This window comes from Trichechus manatus, unplaced genomic scaffold, assembly GCF_000243295.1.
Source record: "Trichechus manatus latirostris isolate Lorelei unplaced genomic scaffold, TriManLat1.0 scaffold00050, whole genome shotgun sequence".
NCBI classification, from domain to species: domain Eukaryota; kingdom Metazoa; phylum Chordata; class Mammalia; order Sirenia; family Trichechidae; genus Trichechus; species Trichechus manatus.
In genome coordinates, this window is record NW_004443986.1 from 17,216,781 (window position 1) to 17,239,040 (window position 22,260).

Below are 22,260 nucleotides of genomic sequence, written 5' to 3' on the forward strand. Positions count from 1 at the left end.
TGATGTCCTTCTCCTGGGACTGGTCCTTCCTGATAACATGTTGTAGAAGAAAATAATGACTTCCTAATGGGCTTAAAATAGGATCCTGACGTAAACTACTCATTTCAGGAATATTTATTATGCAAATCAGTGTGTACTGATGTTAGTTTTGTAGGTTCATCAGGATTGTTTTGGGTGATTTATTATACATTTAGATATTTAGTCTGGTAATGTGCTCGTTGAATAAGATTAAAATGTATTCTGTTGTTTTGGAATGTATTCTGCTATATTGTATTGTTGGAACATTTGCTATCCTGCCATTTTTATTTTGTTAGAGATATTTTTGTCCCTTATTAAGTAGCTGTAATTTTTTAAAAATAGACTATTTTTAGAGCAGTTTTAGGTTTCCAGAATAATTGTGCAGACAGTACCGAGAGTTCTCATTTGCCCCCCGACCCCGCACATTATTTCTACTACTGACATCTGCATTCCTTTGATACATTTGTTACAATTGAGTAACCAATATTGATACATTATTATTAACTAATGTCCATGTTTTACATTAAGGTTCATATTTGTGTTGTACAAGTCCTTTGGGTTTTGACAAATGCTTAACATCCTGGATTCACCATTATAGTATCATACAGAATGGTTTCACTGCCCTAAACATGCTCTGTAGTGGCTTAATTTTTAAACAATACAGATTTTACTTAGGCGTTTCCCTTTGGCTTCTTGAATATTTTTTTCTCTTATGGCAGAAGTTTTGCCTATGGAGAACACAGGTAATCTGCAGCTGATCCTGCCTGTGGTGATTTAAGTAAGTTAGCTTGCATTTTCCAGAGTAATTTTTCACAGCAGGTAATGCTATCTTTGCCAAACTCTGAACAGGTCCTATTGGCAAATGAAATAAATCTTCTTCCTCAGTTTAGATGTCATTACTGTGCATGATGTATTATATGCTATAAAACCCCTTTCCCTATGGAAGTTAACTTTATTTACCTCTTTTTATTAGTGTATTTGGAACTTTTTTGTCAGTTTAGAACAGTTTTACCTTTGAACTGAATTTGAAAAAAATGTAGTTCATTCCTGCAAGCAATGCTTAGGGCTGTACTGATTGCAGTTATAATTACTAATAATTAGAACTTCCTTATCTGCCTGCCTTTAATTGTGCCCTTCTTGCCTCTGTAGTCTCTCAGGCCAGCTATGTAATTAATGCATGCATTCATTTAGATATTATTGAGTGTCTACTGTAGGTCTGAAATCCTTGGGTGGTGCAAATGGTCAATGCTCTTGGCTACTAACCGAAAGTTGGAGGTTCAGGTCCACCTAGAGGCACTTTAGGAGCAAGGCCTGATGATCTACTTCCAAAAAAATCAGCCATTGAAAACTCTATGGAGCATAGTTATACTCTGGCACACATGGAGTTGCCATGAGATGGAATCAGCTTGACGGCAACTGGTTCTTTTTTTTTTTTTTTACTGTAGGTCTAGCTGGATGCTCGCGCAGGATGGTAGAATAGAGTCCATAGAAGAATAATACATAGCGTCTGCCCCACATATATCAAATATGGGAGATAAAATCTACACAGAAAAAATAGTAGATGATGACACATCAAATGAGTGTTAACAGGAAAAAGGAATATAGTAGAATAGAGAAGAACATTTTGGTTTTGGGTTATCCTGAAAGTTATATTAATATGGTAAGACTTGATTTGGGCTTGAAGGGATGAGGGTAAGTTTTTAATAAGAGAAAAGCAAGGAATATTAGCTTAATTAAGAGTAAACACATAGAGATGGAAATGACTAGGGTCTGTTGGAGGGAAAAGATTAAGTTATCCACACCAAATTTGTATGAGGATGATTTTACTGTGTTGTTGTGTGCCAAAAAAGTTGATTCCGACTCATCGTGACCCTATATGGCAGAGTAGAACTGTTCTGTAGGCTTTCCTAGGCTGTAACTTTTTTTTACTTTGCTTAACGGATTTATTTTTATTTGATCCCATACAAACCTGAGGTGTGGACTACTTTCTGTCATTAAAAGTCCCATGACTTTTCTTTTTTTTGTTGTTGTTGTTGAGAATATACACAGCAAAACATATGCAATTCAACCGTTTCTACATGTACAATTCAGTAACATTACATTCTTTGAGTTGTGCAACCATTCCCACCCTCTTTTCCTGAGCTGTTCTTCCTCCATTAACATAAAATCACTACTAAGATTCCTATCCAGTCTTTCAAGTTGCTTTTGTCAATTTGATCTCGTATAGATTGTTCTTAAAAGAGCATAATGCTCAAGGCAGACATTTTTTACTAGTTAAGCTAAACTGTTGTTTGGTTTTAAGAAGACTTTAAAATCAGAAAACCAAACCGGTTGCTGTCAAGTCAATTCCGACTCTTAGCAACCCTATAGGACAGAGTAGAAGTGCCCCATTGGGTTTCCAAGGCTGTGAATCTTTACGGAAGCAGACTGCCACATCTTTCTCCCATGGAGTGGCTGGTGGGTTCGAACCACTGACCTTTCGGTTAGCAGCTAAGTACTTAACCACAGCACTGCCAGGGCTCCTCAGTTTGTTTATAGCTGTCAGGAACTCTCATAACTAAGCAAGAACATTTAGATGACTTGTTTGCAATGGTAGAATGATGTCTTTTGGAAGTATTGTCAAAGTACAGAAGAAATACAAAGAGAGGGAATGATTAAATCTGCTTTGAAGTGGATCACTTAGAGAAAGATTTCTGGAGAAGCTGGACACCTGAGCAGAGTTTTTATTATAAACTAAAAATTCTTCAAATAGGGTAGAAAGAGAGTAATGACATTGTGTTTCAGTATCTTTATACATATTCTCCCGTCTGCTTAAAAGGATCAAGGTGATCTGACCTCATCTCTGTTGTTCATTCTCTCCGACCACAGGCTCCCATGTCCTTTTATACACTGACATGATCATACCATTCCCGTCCCAGTTTTTGTTAGTTATATTATTTTCACATTGGTGTGATTTATAATATCTGCATTCCATACTGTAGTGATAATTCCTACAGTTGTTTACATTTATTTTTGCAATAGAATTGTGTGTGTGTATGCTAACAGTGTTTTTTTCTTTAACCACATCTTGTTCATTCCTGAATTCTTTGATTTATCTCTTGGTTGGGTCCTAAGTCTTTGATTATTTGAAGATACAAATTCTTTGGGTCACTCTTTTTTTTCCTTCTAAGAGTTCTGAAGCCCCCCCAAAAGTGTCCCAAGTAATATCTACATATTATTCTATGGATAATTGTGAGACCAGTATGATTTCTACCACCCCTCTGCCACTCTTACCCTCAATTACAGTTGTCTTGCTTTTCTGTCTAGATATCCACTAAGATTCTTTTTCTACTTTCAAAGTTTTGTTCCATCATCAGGATATACATGGTTTGCTTTTTCTGTATCAGGTTTTCCTAGTAGAAAATCATGTGTCCTTTTGATCATCTGCAAAGAGTGTGGACTTCCTTGATCATTTTTTTCCTGTTCTTTTTGTTCCCATTCTCTTCTTTGAGAGTGCCAATTAGTCTTTTGTTTTCCGTAAATTTCATCTTCTCTCAAATCACTGTGATCTCTGTTTTGTTTTTATTTGGTGATTTTGTGTTGTGTGTGTGTGTCTGCTTTCCATGTTAGTGATGTTATCACTAGCTGTTTCTACCTCTTTCTGCTCCTGTGGTTTTTATTTCTGTTACGGGATTATCGTTAGTCTCAATTTATTTGCCGAACTATAACAGTGCTGTTTCGTGAGTTACTTCTTCTAAACTGTCTAGTTCATCCAAATTTTTTAATGTTCTTGTCTTCTGTAGATATTAGATTCAATGCTTAGGTCTCATATTGAATCCTGTCTATTTTCATTCCTTGAAGAATGGAGTCAGTTCTAGTTGGGCCTACCATAAGTTAAGAACAGTGTGGGAAAGGGCAGAGTTAGTAATCTGTGGCAGCCAACAGCTTCAGTTGGGGTATGTTCTCTCAGAATACTTTTTCACTAGGTTAATGTGTCCTATATACATATAGGCATTTCTTCCCTTAAAATTGTTTAAAAAATTAACTCAAGGTAATGTATGTATATATTTTAAAAAGACCAAATACTTCTAGTCTTAAAAGTCATTAGTCTCTTCCCTCATTTCTCTCCAACTCCAGTTTATATTTTCCAGAGGTGGCCATTTTTAATACTTGTAGCTGTCATTTATTTCCATGTTTATAAATGTAATATGCTTATATTCCTGTTTTTTTGTTTCTTCTAAATATTAACTATTAACTGCCTATTGTGGAAGATAAAGATTTATATATACCACCCTTCTAATTCACTTTCATCCTTGCACCTTCTCAGTGTTATTAAATGACAGTTTGCTTAATTTTATATTCATTGTTTACATTATTATGACTGGATTACTTTTCTTGTATTTGTCTAGTAGCTAATAATTGCCTCTTTTTTTTTTGCTAGCTTAATTTTATATATTCCTATCAGTTCTTTTGGAACTTTCCAACAGAATTATAAAACTGTCTGAATATGATTTTCCATATGATTAAACACATCAAGAAGCATCAGTTCTTCCTTTCCTCCCCTTTCCTCTCCTCCCTTTCCCTCTCTCTCCTTTTTTTCCTCCGTCTTTCTTTCTGTTTTAGAGCCATTCCTCATTGAGCCCTCTGCTGTTCTCTTCCAACCTGGACTAATTGCTTCTAGGTCCACTACTCTGTTACTGTCTAAGGACTTCTCTTCACCTCTCTCCTGTGAGGGATCTTATTTCCTTGATCTTAATATCTGTTTGTTTTCCTGTTTTCTGTTTGGCTCTTTGTTTTGGTGGAGCACATGTTCTGGAAGTTTCTCGAGTATGCATAGGAAGTAAAGCTTTTGATGTCTTGCCTATGCAGAAAAAGAAGTATTTATCAATCAAGTGTAAATGTGTATTATTTTGGATATACAGCTCTAAGTTGGAAATAATTTTCTTTCAGAATTTTTGAAAGTTATTACTGCGTCTTCTAGCTTTATGTATTGCTTTTAAGATTAATGCCATTCTGGTTCTGCAAAACAGTTCATTATTACCTCAAGTTACTCTTCCAAGTGTCTATTTGAATGTTTAGTTTCTATCAAATTTTTAATTTTCCAGAGCTTTCTTTTGATTTTTTTTTTGTTCCTAATTTGTAGGCTCCTGTTCTTGTTTCATGGATGCAATATCCTCTTGAATTATTGGGACAGGACAGGGCACTTGCTGTCTATTTTTTCCCTATAAGATGGGGGAAAAAAGAAAAGAAAATGGGAACTGTGATAAAACAATCAATGCAGGTATCAGAAGAAAACTTCAACATTGCCATCCCCCCTAAATCTTATAATATCCTCAGAAAAATTTTTGTAAGATTTTTGGGGATGGCAGTGCTGAAGTTTTCTTCATTGACTGTTTAATCACATTTCTAACCCTTTCTATTTATTCGTTTCGATTTCTGTCTTATATTTTGGAGACTTTCCCCAAATTTCCTTATGATTTGGTTTAAGGTTAAATAGATTTGTCAGGAATATACAGTAAGTATCATGTCCTCAGTGCATCACATCAGGGAGCATATGTCAGCTTGCCGTTTTGTTGGTTTTGTAAGTTTGAACATTTGTTTAAGGTGATGTCAGCCAGATTCTCCATTATACATTTTCATCTTTGTTAATTAAGTGATCTTGGGTTGGTACTTACAGAATGTATAAGTTTTCATATGGATTTATGAATTCTTTTTTGAAATAATATGATACCGTTATTCATTTTGATGCTCAGATTGTCCAGATTTGGCCAGGAGGAGGCCTTCCAAGCTGGCTTCTGTATGTTTTCTTTTTTTGTTGTTGTTGTTTTGTTTTAGCATCATGGTTTTCTTTCCTTCTTTTCTTTTTTTTTCTTTTTTTTGCTTCTGTGTCCACATCAGTTTTGAGCACTTCCTTAGTCTGGCACAACAAGATGCTCCAGGCTCACTTTGTACTTTTCTTTCCCTGCCTCAGGTTTGGAATCAGCCATTTCTCCAAGGAGCCCTGATTCCTTTTCGTGGGAAGTGATGTTTAGAAACCGAAGATCCGGGGGCTGAGTCTGCTTATTGCTACTAGAGTGTCATTGCTTCTAGACTATTTCTGTGGACAGAGAGAAGAAATGTCTATGAGTGTGTGTATGTGTGTGTGTGCACGCATGCAGTTTTTGTTTGTAGTTATTTATTTGACATACAAACCCAAAAACCCCATTGCTGTCGAGTTGATTCCGACTCATAGTGACCCTACAGGACAAAGTAGAACTGCCCCAAAGGGTTTCCAAAGCTGTAAACCTTTATGGAAGCAGTCTGCTACATCATTCTCTCATGGAGCTGCTGGTGGGTTTGAACCACCAACCTTTCAGTTAGCACCCTAGTGCTTAACCACTTCACCACCAGGACTTCTATTTGACATATTTAAAAAACAAAAACAAAAACCATTGCTGTTGAGTCACGATTTGTTTCTATTTATACTTAATTGTAGCTAGGGATTTTCCACTAATCCATGTTGATTTATTTTAATTTTGAATATATAAATCATTAACATGCTTCAAAAGAAACTTCATTAAAAGGTCTGCATAGGAGTACATTCTTTCCTGTTCTTCCATCGCATTCTCAATTACTGTATGTGGGTAGTGTGTACGTAAACCTTAGTTTGAGGTTTAACCTTCCTGTTTTTTCTTTTTGCAGACACACCCATACGTTCTCATTTACCCTTCTTTCTTGCACGTTAGCTAGCTTTTGCACATTTCTTTTTTACTGTTGCTGTTTTGCCGAACTTCCTGTGTGGTCGGTTAAGTTGTTTCCAGTATTGTGCTATTTCAGATAATGCCACAGTAAGTTACTTGTGCGTGTGTTTTTTTGTATTGTTGGAGTCATACCTTCAGGGTGAGTTCCTAGAAGAGAGATTTCAGAATCAGAAGATACGTATATATGTTGTTTGATACGTATATATGTTGTTTGGGTAGATACTGCCAAACTACCCTTCCGTAGAGGTTGTACAGTTTTGCACTCCTACCAGCAATGTATGGAAGTGCCCATTTTCCCACAGTCTCACCAGCAGAGAAATTATATTTCAGTGTAGCTTTAATTTGTGCTTTTTTATTCTGACATTGAGCATTTTTTATTTGTTTAAGGGTAATTTGCATATATACGTAGGTTTTTTTTTGGTAGAATGCTTATTTAAAACTTTTGCCCATTTTTCTAACAGGTATTTGGCCTTAGTTTCCTCAGTTCTTTATACATTAAGGATTTTATCATTTTATTTATGATATATGTTACAAATATTTTTCATTTTTTATCATTTGAATTTGCTTCTGGTGTGTTTTACTGTGGAAATTTTTTTCTTTTACTGAAACTGAGTTTTCCATTATGTTTATGAAAAACCAGTTGCCATCGAGTTGATTCCGACTTATGGTGACCCCATCTGTCCAGAGTAGAACTGCATTCCATAGGGTTTTCAAGGCCAAACCTTTTGGAAGCAGATCACCAGGACTTTCTTTGAGGTACTTCTGGTTGGGTTTGAACCACCAACCTTTCGGTTAGTAGTCAGATGCTTAGCTGTTTGCACCACTCAGTGGCTCCTTTATGTTTATGAGAGAGGCTTTATGTGCAAGGTTAGGGCTTATCAATAAGCAAGGATTTTGATGTTTAATTCCGTAGGGCCTTTTGGTTTGAGAGAAGAATCTACCAATTTCTTAGCACTGGGTAGAGATGGAGAAAAGGAGGCTGGGGTTGGAGGGAGTCACTTTTCTGTATGTAGATCTTTATCCCCCCATTTTCTTTTCTGCCCGTTTCTGTACCTGGTGTCCTCAGAGTCTGAGTCTTCTTTGGTTCTTTTCTTCCCCACAGTAAACCTCCATTCTCTTGCTCTAGTCAGGGTAGGGTAGTTGCATGGCTGTATGTCATGGGGTGTGATCTGGAGATCTGTTTATTATTCATTCTTTTCAGTCAATCTAGATTTTAGCCTCATGCTTCACCCATGTCTTGGGAAATGAATGGAGCTGTAGATTCCTGAATCATTTGAGAATTATATTGGCTTACTTCTGCAGGCACTTAAGGATGTCCGTGTTCTCAGTTCTGTTAATTCCTTCATCTCCTTTCTTGTTTCTCATCTGCCACTGACTCCTCTTAAGTCCTTCTTTATCTTTATTCTCATTTTAGTGAGTTTTAGGAGCAAGGAGAAACACGTATGTTTAATTCATTGTATTTAACTAGAAATCCAGGTAGTTCTTTATACATACTGTTTTTTCCCCTTAGCCTTTACTCTGTGGGAGGTTGGATGGCTCCCAGTGAAGCTTTTTAAGTTCACAGTACTGCACTTTGGTTTGATGATTTAGGGTTTATATGCCAGTATTCAGCCGATTCTAATCAGTAGCTGCAAAATCATTTGCCTCTTGCCTTCTTTTATGCCTTGCTTGGCAACTTCAAGGATGCTTATTAAGTGTAGAAGTCCAGGGACAGGGAGAATAAAGATGGTACATCTTCCCAAGTCCCTCTTTCAGCACTTCTCTCTCACTGTCAATTTGTGTGGAAACGAACCCCCAAGAAGTTTTTAAAATTCCAGGCAAAGGATTGTTAGTTGGTCCCTGTTAGTTGGATGTGCATGAGAGAGTCTTTGTCTACTCCCCGTTTGGGTCCATATTTCACTGTTTGCTGTAATCTGTTTGGGGACTCTAGCTACCTTGTTGTTTCATTTTAGATGAGTCACCCCACCCCCACCCACCCCCGCCACTTCTTTTTCTTTTTCATTTTAGTGGATTTCAAGAAAGAGAAGTAAACATTTTTGTTACTTTTTTTAAAGAGACATTTAATATAGATTGAGAAACAGTGTTAAAATCACATATTTCGTTTAGGAGATTCAGTACTTGAATGTAGCCCATGCCAAAAACTTAACTCCCAATTCATGTAAAGTTCTGCAGTAGTCTGACTCACTTGGGTCCAGCAAGTTTCACATCACAAGAAAGGGAGGAGAGTCTCTGAAAGGACACAGAGTTGCTGGAACCAGAGAGCTGCCAGAATCTGAGGCAGGTTGTAGGGACTGATTTCTTCCACTACCCTTCTTATTAGCCATTGTCTCACAGCAATTCCGCTTTTCTCCGCACATTTGCTCCAAGAGCTCCACGTGGTCCACTTTCCTCTGCTTGCCTGTAGTTTCTCTTCCCTCACAAGTTCAGCTTACACATGACCCATCATGGATGCTGTAGTTTCTCTTACTTACATGTGACCTTTCTGCTTCAGTTCTTTACTGCCGACCGATATAGTCTCTTGCTGTTTCTAGTCATATTTTCCAAGAAAAACTGACCGGCCCAGCCCATCTTTTAGTGCCACTTCTGATTTGTCCCTAGTCAAGCTATAAATTGGCTGCCTTTGGATCAGATGTCTAGCACTGCTCAGGCAGCTTAGGGGTGTCAGAAAATGGGCAGTGGGGCAGCAGGGAAACATAGTTTACTTCATGGGTGCCTAAGCATCAAAGAACCTTGCATGAGTAGGACGGTTCCCCTTGGCAAATGAGAGGGCAGGACAGAGCTGAATACATACTTTCTCCTTTAATATGCTGCTTTATTTTTTTGTGCGTGTGTTGAAATAATGTATATAACAAAATATATGCCGTTTCGACCATTTTTGTGGATGTAATTCACTGACACTGGTTATGTTTTTCTAGTTGTCTAGCCATCACCACTACCCATTTCTAAATTTTCTCATCATCCTTATCAGAACCAGTTTGTTTTTAATGGAGAACTTTAAGTAAATACTAAATAGTGCAGATGGAAAATTGTAGGAAACTAGCTAATAGCTGAGTTTCAGAATTGACTACAAAAATTCACCCTGGTTTGATGCTTTTTCATATTTGCATTGTGACTTTAGTAGCATGGTGTGGCAGAAAGACCACTGAACTAGAAATCAGGAGTCTTAAATTCTAGACCTGTGTTTGTTGTTCTGAAAGCCTTCACTTTCCTAATCAGATAAACTTTTAAAAGGTTGGTAAGGTGGAATAGTTTCTAAGGTTCCATCTAGCTATAAAATCTTGTGATTCAAAATGTACTGTATTAAGCTAGGAAAGGTAATTTAGCAACAAACTGGTCAGAATCCAAAGTTATCATAACATGAAATCATAAGTGTAGGTTAATGCAAAATATCGGAAACAAGAGAATGATTGTTTGGACCAATACGTACTTTAGAAAAAGATACAGGAGTTTTATAGTGGACCACACCCTCCTTATTTGAACTTATTTTATTTAAGGATGGGATGATGGATGGTCTTCATAACCTGATATAAGTCAGATATTATAGTTACAAGCTCTTTGCCCAACTTAAGTTGTATATAAGTAGTGTACTTTATTACTGTAAGTGTATTTTGGAATTGAAATGCTTTTGGTCTTCCGTGCCTTTTAAAAAATCATAGATATTCAGTATAGTTAAGTAACTTGCGTTCTTTTTGCTTTTTTAGGATTTAAGTGCCCTGTATGCTCAAAATTTGTACCTTCAGATGAAATGGATTTACATCTTGTGATGTGTTTAACAAAGCCAAGAATAACCTATAATGGTAAGTGCCTTGTTTTAAAATAATATTTTTAATTAGAATTACCTTAAGTTTTATGGATTTCATATTTCACGTAAAATTTAAAAGCACTGAAGGACCTTGTTTTTCTCCGTCTTTACTAGTCCATTAAAGCAGTGGTTCTCAAAGTTTTTGGTCTCCAGACCACTTTACACTCTTAAAAATTATTGAAGACTGCAAAGAGCTGTTGATATTTACCATGTTAGAAATTGAAAACTGAGAAAATTTTTTTAAATTTTGTTTATTAATTCAGTAAACTCTTTAATATCTGGCTTAATAGATGACAAAGAATTCTCATATCTGCTTCTGCACTCAGTATGTTCTGATATGACATGTTACGTATCCTCTGGAAAACTCTATTGTATACTTGAGAGAATGGGAATAAAAAAGACTGATATCTTAGTATTATTATGAAAATAGTTTTTACCTTGTAATACCAGAAAAATCTCAAAGACTCCCCCTTTTCCTTTACTCCACAAGATTCCTTGGACCACACTTTGAGAACTGCTGCATTGAAATAAAATCTCTTTTAGGTCAGGCCTAAGTAAAAAAGTAATATTAATAATGGCCATTTTTAAAAGTAAGCATGAATGGTAGAAATGCAACTTTTTTCTTTTTGCTTAAGAGTATGTAGTAAATGAAAGATACACATTTCAGAGTAGACAAAAACTTTATTTAATACATATAGTAAATAAAGGCATAAGAGAAAAGAAAGAAAGACATGAAGAGAGACCAAAACCTTTGCCAGCTATGCATATCTGTCTCTATCTCCTTTCCATAGACAATAAACAATTTTCAATCCATGAGCCCTGGAACTAACTGACCGTGCCATTCATTCCTGACCAAAATCTCTAGCTTTCAGATATTCGAGACCCTAGGAGAGATTTTCAAGTCTTGGCACACTTTGGAATAAAACCCCAAAAACCACACCTGTTGTGGTAGAGTTGATTCCAACTCACAGCGACTCTATATGACAGAATAGAACTGCCCCATAGGGTGTCCAAGGAGCGGCTGGGGGATTCAAACTACCGACCTTTTGGTTAGCAGCCGAGCTCTTAACCACTGTGCCACCAGGGCTCCCACTTTGGAATAGACTTGAAAAAAATACAGGTAGTTCTTTTCTGACTTTATTAACAGAATAAAGGAAAAAATGCAGGTTTTTTTTCAAAATTTCAAATTTTTCAGATGTAAAATTTGGTTTGAAATAGATTGAGTAGAAAAATTACCAGTAAACAGTGAAGCCAATTGAAAAATTCTCCTTCATTCATCAAGTGTCTTTTGAGCACCTAATACCAGGTATTGTGTTATGAACTAGGGATGTACAATGATAAAATAGAGATGGAGATTACAGCCTACTGATAGGCATTGATTTCTCTGATTTATTGATTAACTAAAGGCATTAAATGAAAAACGTAAATGTAGCACTTTAACTTAATCTGAGATTTCTCCTCAAGTAATAAAAAGTTTTGGGAGGGGTAGACTTTAACACTGAAATGAGCATGTTATTATTGGTAGCTTTTTCTGAGATTGGTTTAGGAGTTGCTGTCTCTGTTTCTCTCTTAAAAAAGAAATAGTGTTTCAGCCTCACAATCAAAGTGGTGGCTAGACAGCACTTTTCCCCATTTATTTGCCGATAAATATCTGAAAGTGGCTTTTAGTAATTACTTTGAATAATAAATGTACTTGTTGATTAGATCCAAACCTTTTGCATTTTAGAATTGAATTGGCTATTTTGTGTAATCTAGTTGAAATTTATTGACTCAAGAAATAAAAAGCTTTCCACATTCAGGTTCAGAATTTAAGGCTAAAAGTGTTTGAGTGTTTGAGCTTGTCTATCATACTTGTTCCATTATCTTATCATTACCCTCTATAATTATTTATATCTAATGTAAGTGTCCTTAAAATAAATATCCTTAAATCTTGAGCCTCTGGCTTTGAATTTAGAAAGCACAAATATATGTCTTTTTACCATTTGCTATGTTTGCACACAATCTTAGTATTCTGTACGTTTACTTTTTTTAATAATAATCTAGAGTATAGTCTCTCTATGTGCTGTGGGATTTGATGGTTTTTTATTTCCTGATTTAACTATGCTTAAGTCATTAAACTTTTCTACTAGATTACTTGTTTGGTGTCATAAAGAACCAAGATGTTACCTCCTGCTTGGGGATTCAGGTTTTAAATATGTGACAGTATTTCAATTTAGAAATTAGTAGAGTTTGTGCAAAAAGTAAAGAGCAAAAACAACTTCTTCCTAAAAATTGTATGTCGTTTTTGAAGTATTAAAACTTTTAGCCCTTGGACATTGGCCAGATATGTGTAACAGAAGACGAAGAAAAGAGCTTAGAGAGGTAGCAGATTGGTAGTGGACTTCTCTATCACAGGCTGGGGCATTCTAGCACCAACCACCCTGTTTTGAAGGCAAAACCCCCAAAATGTCATCTGTATGAAAATTGGCTTCTTTAATGCCTAAGCGAGGCAACTAGGATTATTATAGTTTTGAACAAAGCGAGCCAGAGTATCTGAAACCACGTTTTTAGTCACCTGGGTCGGTGGGGGATTAACCAGTAAGCACGATATGCACCAGTTTACAGTAAGCAAGGTACACATGGGCCTAATTGTGCTTACTTACTAATCTGTAGTGCACAATTTCACCCAGGTTTTACTACATCGGTGCCTCCCTTGCTTATTGGGTAATTTATACCTGCCTGGGCTCCTCCCAACATCCTATTTGAATTCTTTAAAGTTGATTTCAGGAGGAGCTATGTAGCAGAGAGATTGGGCCTTTACCTTGTGTTAATGCTCAAACGAGAATTTTTCAGCATATGGTTTATTATACCTTTTGCAGCCTTAAGGTAGGTAGATCTGTAATTTTTTAATTCGTTTGTTATGCATGTATTAATTTAACTGCCTATAAACATTTACAGTTAGCAAGGAGAACAGCTGGGTTTGTTTTTCAGGCTGGATATATTTACAGGCAAACTGCAGAATAGGATGAGTTACAGAAATTTGTATATAAGTTGATGATTTGGAGTTTCATATATATGCTCAAAGAGATCATACTGAAAATGCTGGTTTGGTTTCCAGACTAGCCCACAACTTTCTTGTTTTTTAAAAAAATTGTAATATATATGAACTAGTGTTAATAGTTTCCCTGAGCCCAAGTCCTGGTGCCTGAAGAAGAAAAGTGACTGGCTAGGTGGAAGCTCTAAGGATTAAGCAACTGGTCAAGCAGAAGTTCAGGTAGGAGGTCCAAGGCAATCATGGATTCTGAATGACTTGGGTGGTGGTGTCTATTGCAGGTGGTATTTTGGCAGGATGGAAAAAAAATCACAATGCCACACGAGCGTTCTCTTACATAGGTGGCTCTTAGATCCGGGACTACCCGTTTCATATACTTTTTCTCTCTTGCATGTGCCTCATTGTCTAGTTTATGGACCTGGTAATTCGTTTTGTAGCCCATGAACCTAATATAAGAGCATAGATCCTCTCTTCATTTCCTTGTTTCTCATCTCCTAAAATGTTTCAGAACAAACCAAAATAATAAATTAAACATTGTTAGCAAGTTTTTAGTCTTGATTGTATTGGCCTTTACACTACACTGGATCATAGGGTGTTTTGTATCATGTGAAGTTGTTCTTGTTTTAGACTTCTGTGATTGAGGGCAGTCACATTGATATTTAAGAAAGCTTTGTTTTACTTGTAGTTGGTACTGTGTATGCACATGGAGGAGGTACAGTTTGAACTAAGGTTGTCTTCTGGAAATGTAAACGATATTAACTCAGGTAGTGGATCAAAGCAGATCTATTCAAGGTAGGTCATAGAGTCAGAAGACTGGTGCTATGGCCAGAGCAAGATGTGACTATTAGTTAAAATAAACATGTTCGAAGAAAGATTGAGTCAATTGGAAGGCAATTTGTTCTACATTGAATGAGGAAAAAGGATCCCAACTTCTATGCTGTCCATGGTGGAATGAATCTTGTACTGTCACCCAAATGTTACACATATGATTACATCAGGCAATCAGAGTCTTGATTCTAGTGTGCACATGCAGCCTTCTAATGATCTGGTTTCCTATATAGTGTATTTGCAGGAAAGAACATACTTTCTCCCCTTGTAGATATTGTCTGGCCTGCTAGGTCGTTGTAGGTCTTAACATTTTAATTAAAAAACTTGCTTTCTACCTTATATACTACATTTTCTTGGTTTTAAGGTTTTTCTCTCCAAATTTTAATCTTTCTGAATTCTGGATGCTTTCTGAAATTGGCGTGCGTCTTATGATTGGAGTAATAAAAAAAAAAAAAAAATCACTCGTCAACCACCAAGCAGATAAATTAAAAAGGTGTCTGGGATTCCCTAGGTGGTGTAAATGGCTAACATGCTTAGCTGCTAACTGCAAGGTTAAGAGGTTAAAGTCCACCTAGAAACACCTTGGAAGAAAGGACTGGCAATCTACTTCTGAAAAATCAGCCATTGAAAACCCTGTGAAGTACAGTTCTACTGTGGCACACATGGGGTTGCCACGAGTTGGAATTGACTGGATGGCAACTGGTTATCATCGCCTGAGCATTTGTAAACTTTGCCTTCTGTGGAAGGTTTCTGTTATCTGGTTTGACATCTCTGTTCATTTATTTGCATTGGTGGTTTCTGTGGTTGAGTTTTAACTTAAATGTAGATCCCTAATTGTAGTTTTAAGTGACTTCATAAGATTATGTTATGGGTAGCATTGAAGAGAAAGTTACTTTTTATACTACAGATGAACTGTCTTGCCATGCAGTGAAGTTAAAGGCAGTAGAAACTGTTAAATCTCTTGTACTGTATTATAGAAATTTCAAAGCAAATGATATCCTTGGAGTGCTTGGCAGAAACAAAAGCAGAACTGTTTTAATAAAACCCACATGGTATAGAAAAATACAATCTCTATTAAAGGTGAACTCACGATCAAAAATTTAAAATACACAAGGAGTGAGAGTCAGTGGATATGATTAGAATTACCACCCACAGGAACTTTAAAAATGACTATAAATATATATATTTTTAAACCACTAAAATTATGAAAGGATGAATAGGAAACAAGGAAGAAATAAGACCATGAATAAGCAGATTTGAAAAAGATTCAAATTGAAATTTTTGGCATTAGTCATTAAAATTAAAAATCTCAATGGATATCTTAAATAGCAGATTAGATAGAGCTGAAGGGAGAACTGGTGAAGTATAAGATGGATCTAAGGAAATTACAGAGTGTTAACAGAAGAGAGAGAGAGAAATAGATGGATTTGGAAAATACGGGAGAGAGGTACATGGCATGGGGGCTGGACAGGAGTATCCACCACTATACATACAATAATCTTAGAGAAAGAGATGGAATTGGGGAGAAGCAATTGAAGGGAAATGACAGAGAGTCTTCTAAAATAGCTGAGAGACAAGAATTCCCAGACTGAAGGAACACGATGATCCTGAGAAGTATAAATAAAAGTAAATCCATACCTAGAGACACCATAAAACAAAACTAAACAAAAAGAGAAGAACATTAACCTGAAAAATAATATTTTGCTCTGTTCCACTGTGTTAACATTTCTAAAATGCTTTTTATTCTGTGGAGTAATTTAAAATTTAGAATGTGTTTAGTTTATAAAGACAATGGATAGGAAATGGTCAGATAAAAAACTTTACCATAGTTTATAACTCACAGTCTCATCCAGTTACCAAAATTACAAGCCTCTTTTGTATGACACTAAATTGAATTTTACTGCCCTTCTATTAACACATAGCTGCCCCAAAGTACCACCAGTTTGCATTAAAAATGTCATAAAGTACAGCAGTTGGGAATACAAACTTCAAATTCAGATTGTTGAGTCAGATCCCTGTTCAGTCACTTAATAGCTGTGTAATCTTGGTCTCAGTTTTCTCTTCTGTGAAAAATTAGACTAGAAATAGTACCTATCTCCACAGAGTTATTGTGAGACTCAAATGGGAAATCATGTATAGTTCTTTATAATGCTAAACAAACAATAGCTGTTGTTACTAGTAAGAAATAATTGTCTTTGACTTTGAGAGATAAACGTATAGTAGATGTCATTATTTAACATGCTAACAAATCTAAAATTATTTTGTTATTTTATTTAAGAAGCCCATAGTTGTTCGAGGAGCCCTGGTGGCACAGTAGATAAAGTGTTCGGCTGCTAATCGAAAAGTCAGTGGTTCGAAGGCAACAGCCACTCTGTGGGAGAAAGATATGGGCAGTCTGCTTCCCTAAAGAGCAGCCTTGGAAACCCCATGGGGCAGTTCTGTTTTGCCCTGTAGGGTCGCTATAAGTCACAATCACCTCGATGCCAGTGGACTTTTTTTTTTTTTTAATATAGTTATTTAATCCCAAATTAGAAATCTAAAAGTATTACATGCCAATACTAGTTCTATAATACGGGGTGGGAGGATAATTAGAAAATTACCTGCTGTCATGTGATGCGACAGTGTAAAGCTGCAGTTTAATGGAAAAATATTTTCCTACTTTTTATAAGCAACATGATGGTTTAAATTTCATGGCAGGTGAATTGTTTACTGGAATTCTAGCAGAAATTAATTTTTATAGAAGCATACATAGATCTTTTTGTATTCTGTATAAAAATAGAAATGCTATAAAAAGCTGGCTATACAGTAATAAATATGTCTATCTTAGGGTACATGTTTTTCCTTATAGCTTATTATGAAGATGGTGCTTAGAATAGAAATTGAAATTCAAATACTTAGTTCCATGGGAAGGAAGAAAGTTCTGGTAGATCTCTTAAGGCATGAAACATGTTTCAGATTCCATTAAGTAAAATTTGAGAAAGATCTCATCTTCTTTTTCCTTATTTAATAGTTTTTATTTTGTCTCATCATTTCACAGATCTTTATATAAACCTTGCCTTTTTATGTGTTCTCTTTATCCTTCTCTCACTTTCATAATGTTGATTTTTGGGTCGTTCCAACATTCTAAATAAGCTTTCTTGCGTTTAAAAAGAAACCAGAAGAACGAAGAAACAAAAGCAGAGACCCTAAAAAAAAATGACTTTTGGAGTGAAAGAAACCCCAAGTGATACAACGTAGCTGTTCTCAAAGGGAAAACACTTTTTTTTTCTTTTCTTTTCTGGTCGTAGTTCTTATTTTGGTCAAGATGTAGTATTTACAAACTCTCAATTTTTATAGGAGTTCTAATACAAATATTAATAAAGTACATTTCCAAGTTTATCTCATTTTTGTGTTTCCTGTGTTAAGAAGCAAATGTAGAACTCAGTCCACATCTGTCAACAGCTTTCCCCTTTCACAAAATTATTTTTTATATATGTACACAGTAAAAGATAAATCAGTCTTTATTTAGACATATAACCTAGGCCTTGAAAGGATTAATAAAATTTGGAGAGAAAGAGAGGGCATGCTTAGGAATAACAACTAAGCAGGTGTAGCGGGGGACAAAAGGGAGAATGATAAAAGTGAGAAATGAAGGTGAAAAGGAAGTAGTTGCTGGAAATGGAGAGGGGAGAGTCACAGGTGACTAGAGGGTGGTATTGAGTGACTCAGTTCGGGGAAAAAGAGATTATAGTACCTAGCTGTTCTAAACAATATGCCAGGTATGTTGATATTTGGACAATGTGAAAATGATGAAATTTAATTTTTAGAATTTTTTCAAACAGCAGGGCTTAAGGATTTTGCAAAGGAGCACTGAGTATTTTGTTGAGCTCAGAAGGAATTTTAGAGAGAATTATTAAAGAAATGGCATGTGAATACCTCAAAGTGAAAGTAGTAATCCAAACTTTTCAACAACCATTTATTGTTTTTTTGTTTTATAATACTTTGTTTTCCCCTTTAAGTCCCCTTTACCTTGATTATCCATAACTCTGCCCTGAATTTGCCTCAGAGGTGGCCCTGCCAGTAACTGGGTGGTTTGATTTCAGGGAAGACAATATTAACACAAAGTAGCTCTGCCTTTTTAGGGAATTGTAGTTAAGTCTTAACATCTTAATTCTGTATATCAGTAACATAACAATAAATGTAATAAGAATATTCCAATAATCCTATTCCTTTGCCATCTAGGAAACCCTGGTGACATAGTGGTTAAGTGTTACAGCTGCTAACCCAAAAGTCAGCAGTTCGAATTCAGCAGGCACTCCTTGGAAACTCTATGGGGGCAGTTCTGCTCTGTCCTATAAGGTAGCAATAAGTCAGAATTGACTCGACAGCAACGAATTTTTTTGTTTGTTTGTTTGTTTTTGCCATCTAAATATTGATACTGCGTTTATGATTTGTTTGATTTCTTCCATTTTCCACTTAACTGTTTTTGAGACCTCGAGGTGTCTTGACCTCTTAGCACCTCCTAGATTATTGTTACGTTTGTCTCCTTTTATCTTAATCCATATTAACTCTACTCCTTAGCATGTGCCTCAATTCCTAATCCTTTCCTTTTAATACTTTTGGTATGAGAGACCTTTATATAACTGAAAAATCTTCGGCACACAGCACCCAGATCTTGGTTTGTTGATACCATTCTCCAGTAAAAGGAACCTGGGCTCCTTGGAAAAGTGTCTAATTCTAGGACTGTTGTTTAAGTTAGGTGCTGTCAAGTTGGTTCCAACTCACAGCGACCCTGTGTACAACAGAGCCATCCTCATGATCTTTGTTATTTGAGGAGGCAGCTCTTCCTCAGTCTTATTTTGAGTGCGTTCCAACACGGGGGGCTCATTTTCCAGGACTATATCAGACAATTCTAGGACCAGGACAGGGAACAACAAGATGAGCCTGGAGCACCTTATAGTGTCAGAAAGCAAGGAAGTATTCAAAAAACAAGTGAGGGTTTGTCAAAGAGGTACAGAACCAACATGAAAGAACTTCCAATCACCAAGCCTGGAACAATTTGAGCAACAGAATTAATATAGCATGGTATTGGGTTATAAATAAATATACCTGAGTCCATACTGTTATAAATAATTGAGTTAATGAAAGAGTAAATAAATCACCACAAAAGAGTGAACAACATTCCCATTTGTTGGTATCTAAAAGAATCCCTCACACCCCCTCCCCCCAATTTTCTCATGTGCCATATGTGCCCTGTAAATAAACTGTGATACATGCGTAATTTGAAACCCATGATTGTAATCATTGTCAACATTATAAGAGTGGAGGATAGAGATTTAAGGGAATGAAAATTGCTGTTGTGAGCCCTAGCAGCAAAAGATTTTATAATTTTCTCTTCCATAGGTTATAGAGAAAAATTGTGAGTTAATTAACTTTGTTAGGTTTTATATTGTGGAATTCTCATAGTGAGGGCTCCTATTATGAAGTCTTGTTTTCTAATTTCAGATATTTTACGTTTGTTATATTCATAGTGTGTGTGAGTATATATAGTTTATTATCTACTAACTGCACCCCTTTGTTAAATCATTCATTGACCTGAAGAAGTAGGCCATTCAGAAAATCATTAAGGAGTTGTGCACTGGATCTTTTGCTCAATACTGGTTTTTTTTAGATTTTCATTCTTCCTATCAAGGAACATGATTTGTCTCTACATTTATTTGGATTCATAGAAAATGTACATGTTTAGTGTTCAATTAGTTGAGTTTATTTATAAGTATTCTGTAGTTTTGTTACCATCCTGGATGGCATTTATTATTTCCATTGGAACTTCAAACTGGTTTTGCTGGGGTTTTTGTTTTTGTTTTTTCTCCAGAAAGAGAAGCTAATGGTTTTAGGTGAGTCTTTGAATTTTCTCGATATATAACTGTCATGTGAAAATGAATATGTATACTTTTTCAAGTGTGTATGTACCTATTTTGTTTTTATCTACTGTATTCATTGGTTTGAAGGTTAAAAACAATGTAGAGTAGTAGTGGTCCCAGTGAGCATGCTTATCTTGTTCTTATCATGCCTTTAGTGTTTCATTGTTTAACAGACGCCTGCTCTGAGTTTCGGTAAATCATCTTTATTGTATGTAAGTCGTTTTCTTCTCTTTCACATAAAGTAAAAAACAGCTCAATTTTGTTAAAATGCTTTTTTCCCCTTTTTATTTGTTGATAGATTATATTGGTAGGTTTTCTATCATTCTAGCTGAATTGTGCTGATTTCTAATTTTGCTGAACTTAACTGTTTGATCCACAGGGCATTACTCTTTTAAAACATTGCTATCAAGGTTATGCTAGTAAAATGAATTGGCTTGCATCTTTTCTCTGCTCTGGAATAATTTGAATAACCCAGAAAGTACTTCTTCTTTTCATATCAAGTAGAACTCAACTGTAAAACCACTTACCCTTTTTAAGGATACATCTTTGACAGTCTTTCTAACTTCTGTGTATTCATGTTCTTCCACTTGCTGAGTCAGTCGATTTTGGGAATTTGTATTTTGCTGGGAAATAATTGTTTTCCTCAAAATTTCCCAATTAATCACCATACATAACATTTTCTTATAATTATTTTAATCTTTCTAGTATCTTTGGTTATATTGCCTTTTTCATTCTAATGCTGTATATTTTTTGTTTTTGTCCTTTTGTATCTTAATCAGGCTAGCTAAAAGGATATGTACTTAATAGATAATTTTCAAAGAAGCCACTTTAAAGTTGATTCCTTAGTATACTTCTTTTGAATCTTTGAATTTTAATAATGAGTAATTTAGGAATATAAATATTTCTCTTACAATAGCTTTAGCTGTATCTTAGATTGTAATATGAAATTTAATACGAATATGTTAATTTCTAGTTTCACTTTTTCATTTCCTTTTGATTCAGAGGCTATTTTAAAAAATACTTCTTAATTCCAAAGATAAATTTTTTTGGAGGAGGAGGATGCATAATGGGATGTCACTTCAATCTTAACAATTAGAGAATGTGGCCCATAATATATTTCTAAATTTTTGAAATTTATTGATGTTTTCTTTGTGGCCAAATACATCATTAAATTCTGTAAACAGTTATGAATATAAGAGAAGCATATTTTTTTTTTTGTAGAGTGAAAAAATTTACTTCTGTTATTTTTGTAATACCTGTGTGTCTTAGTCATCTAGTGCTGCTATAACAGAAATACCACAGCTGGATAGTTTTAGCAAAGAGAAGTTTATTTCCTTACAGTAAAGTAGGCTAAAAGTCCAAATTCAGGGTGTCAGCTCCAGGGGAAGGCTTTCTGTCTCTGTCGACCTTCTCATCAATGTTCCCCCGGACTAGGAGCTTCTCCGTATAGGGACCCCGGGTCCAAAGGACACTCTCTGCTGCTGGCACTGCTTTCTTGGTGGTGTGAGGTCCCCATGTCTCTCTGCTCACTTATCTCTTTTATATCTCAAGAGATTGCCTCCGGACACAGTCCAATCTTGTAGTTTGAGTCCTGCCTTACTAACACAACTGCTGCCCATCCTGCCTTGTTAACATCATAGAGGCAGGATTTACAATACATAGGAAAATCACACAATACCAGGAGTCATGGCCCAGCCAAATTGATACACACATTTTTGGGGGGACGTAATTCAATCCATGACACTATATATTTAAGTACTGCCAGTTAATTGAGTTTGATTGTATTATTGAAATACTCTGTATCATTGCTTATATTTGGTCTACTTAGTCTGACAAATTTGGGAAGAAGTTTGTTAGAATATTCCTACTGTGATTGTGGTTTTATGAAATTTTTCTCATATTTTTTTAATTGGCTTTTGGCAATATTTGCCTTACAGCAATTTCTGGCTTTGTGTATGTTAC

General features: G+C 35.7%; 1 protein-coding gene across 6 annotated transcripts in view; it reads left to right on the forward strand.

The window, feature by feature from the left end:
- Positions 1 to 22,260, forward strand: part of ZNRF2 (zinc and ring finger 2) — a 138,127-nt gene that overhangs the window by 49,238 nt on the left and 66,629 nt on the right. For all 6 annotated transcript variants that reach the window (XR_002824304.1, XM_023732369.1, XM_023732367.1 and 3 more), the window contains exon 2: positions 10,439 to 10,534. Coding sequence is in view for 5 of the 6 variants with exons in the window: in XM_023732369.1 (XP_023588137.1) it covers positions 10,439 to 10,534 (96 nt within the window). In the remaining variant the exon portion in view is untranslated. The remainder of the gene's footprint in view (positions 1 to 10,438; positions 10,535 to 22,260) is intronic.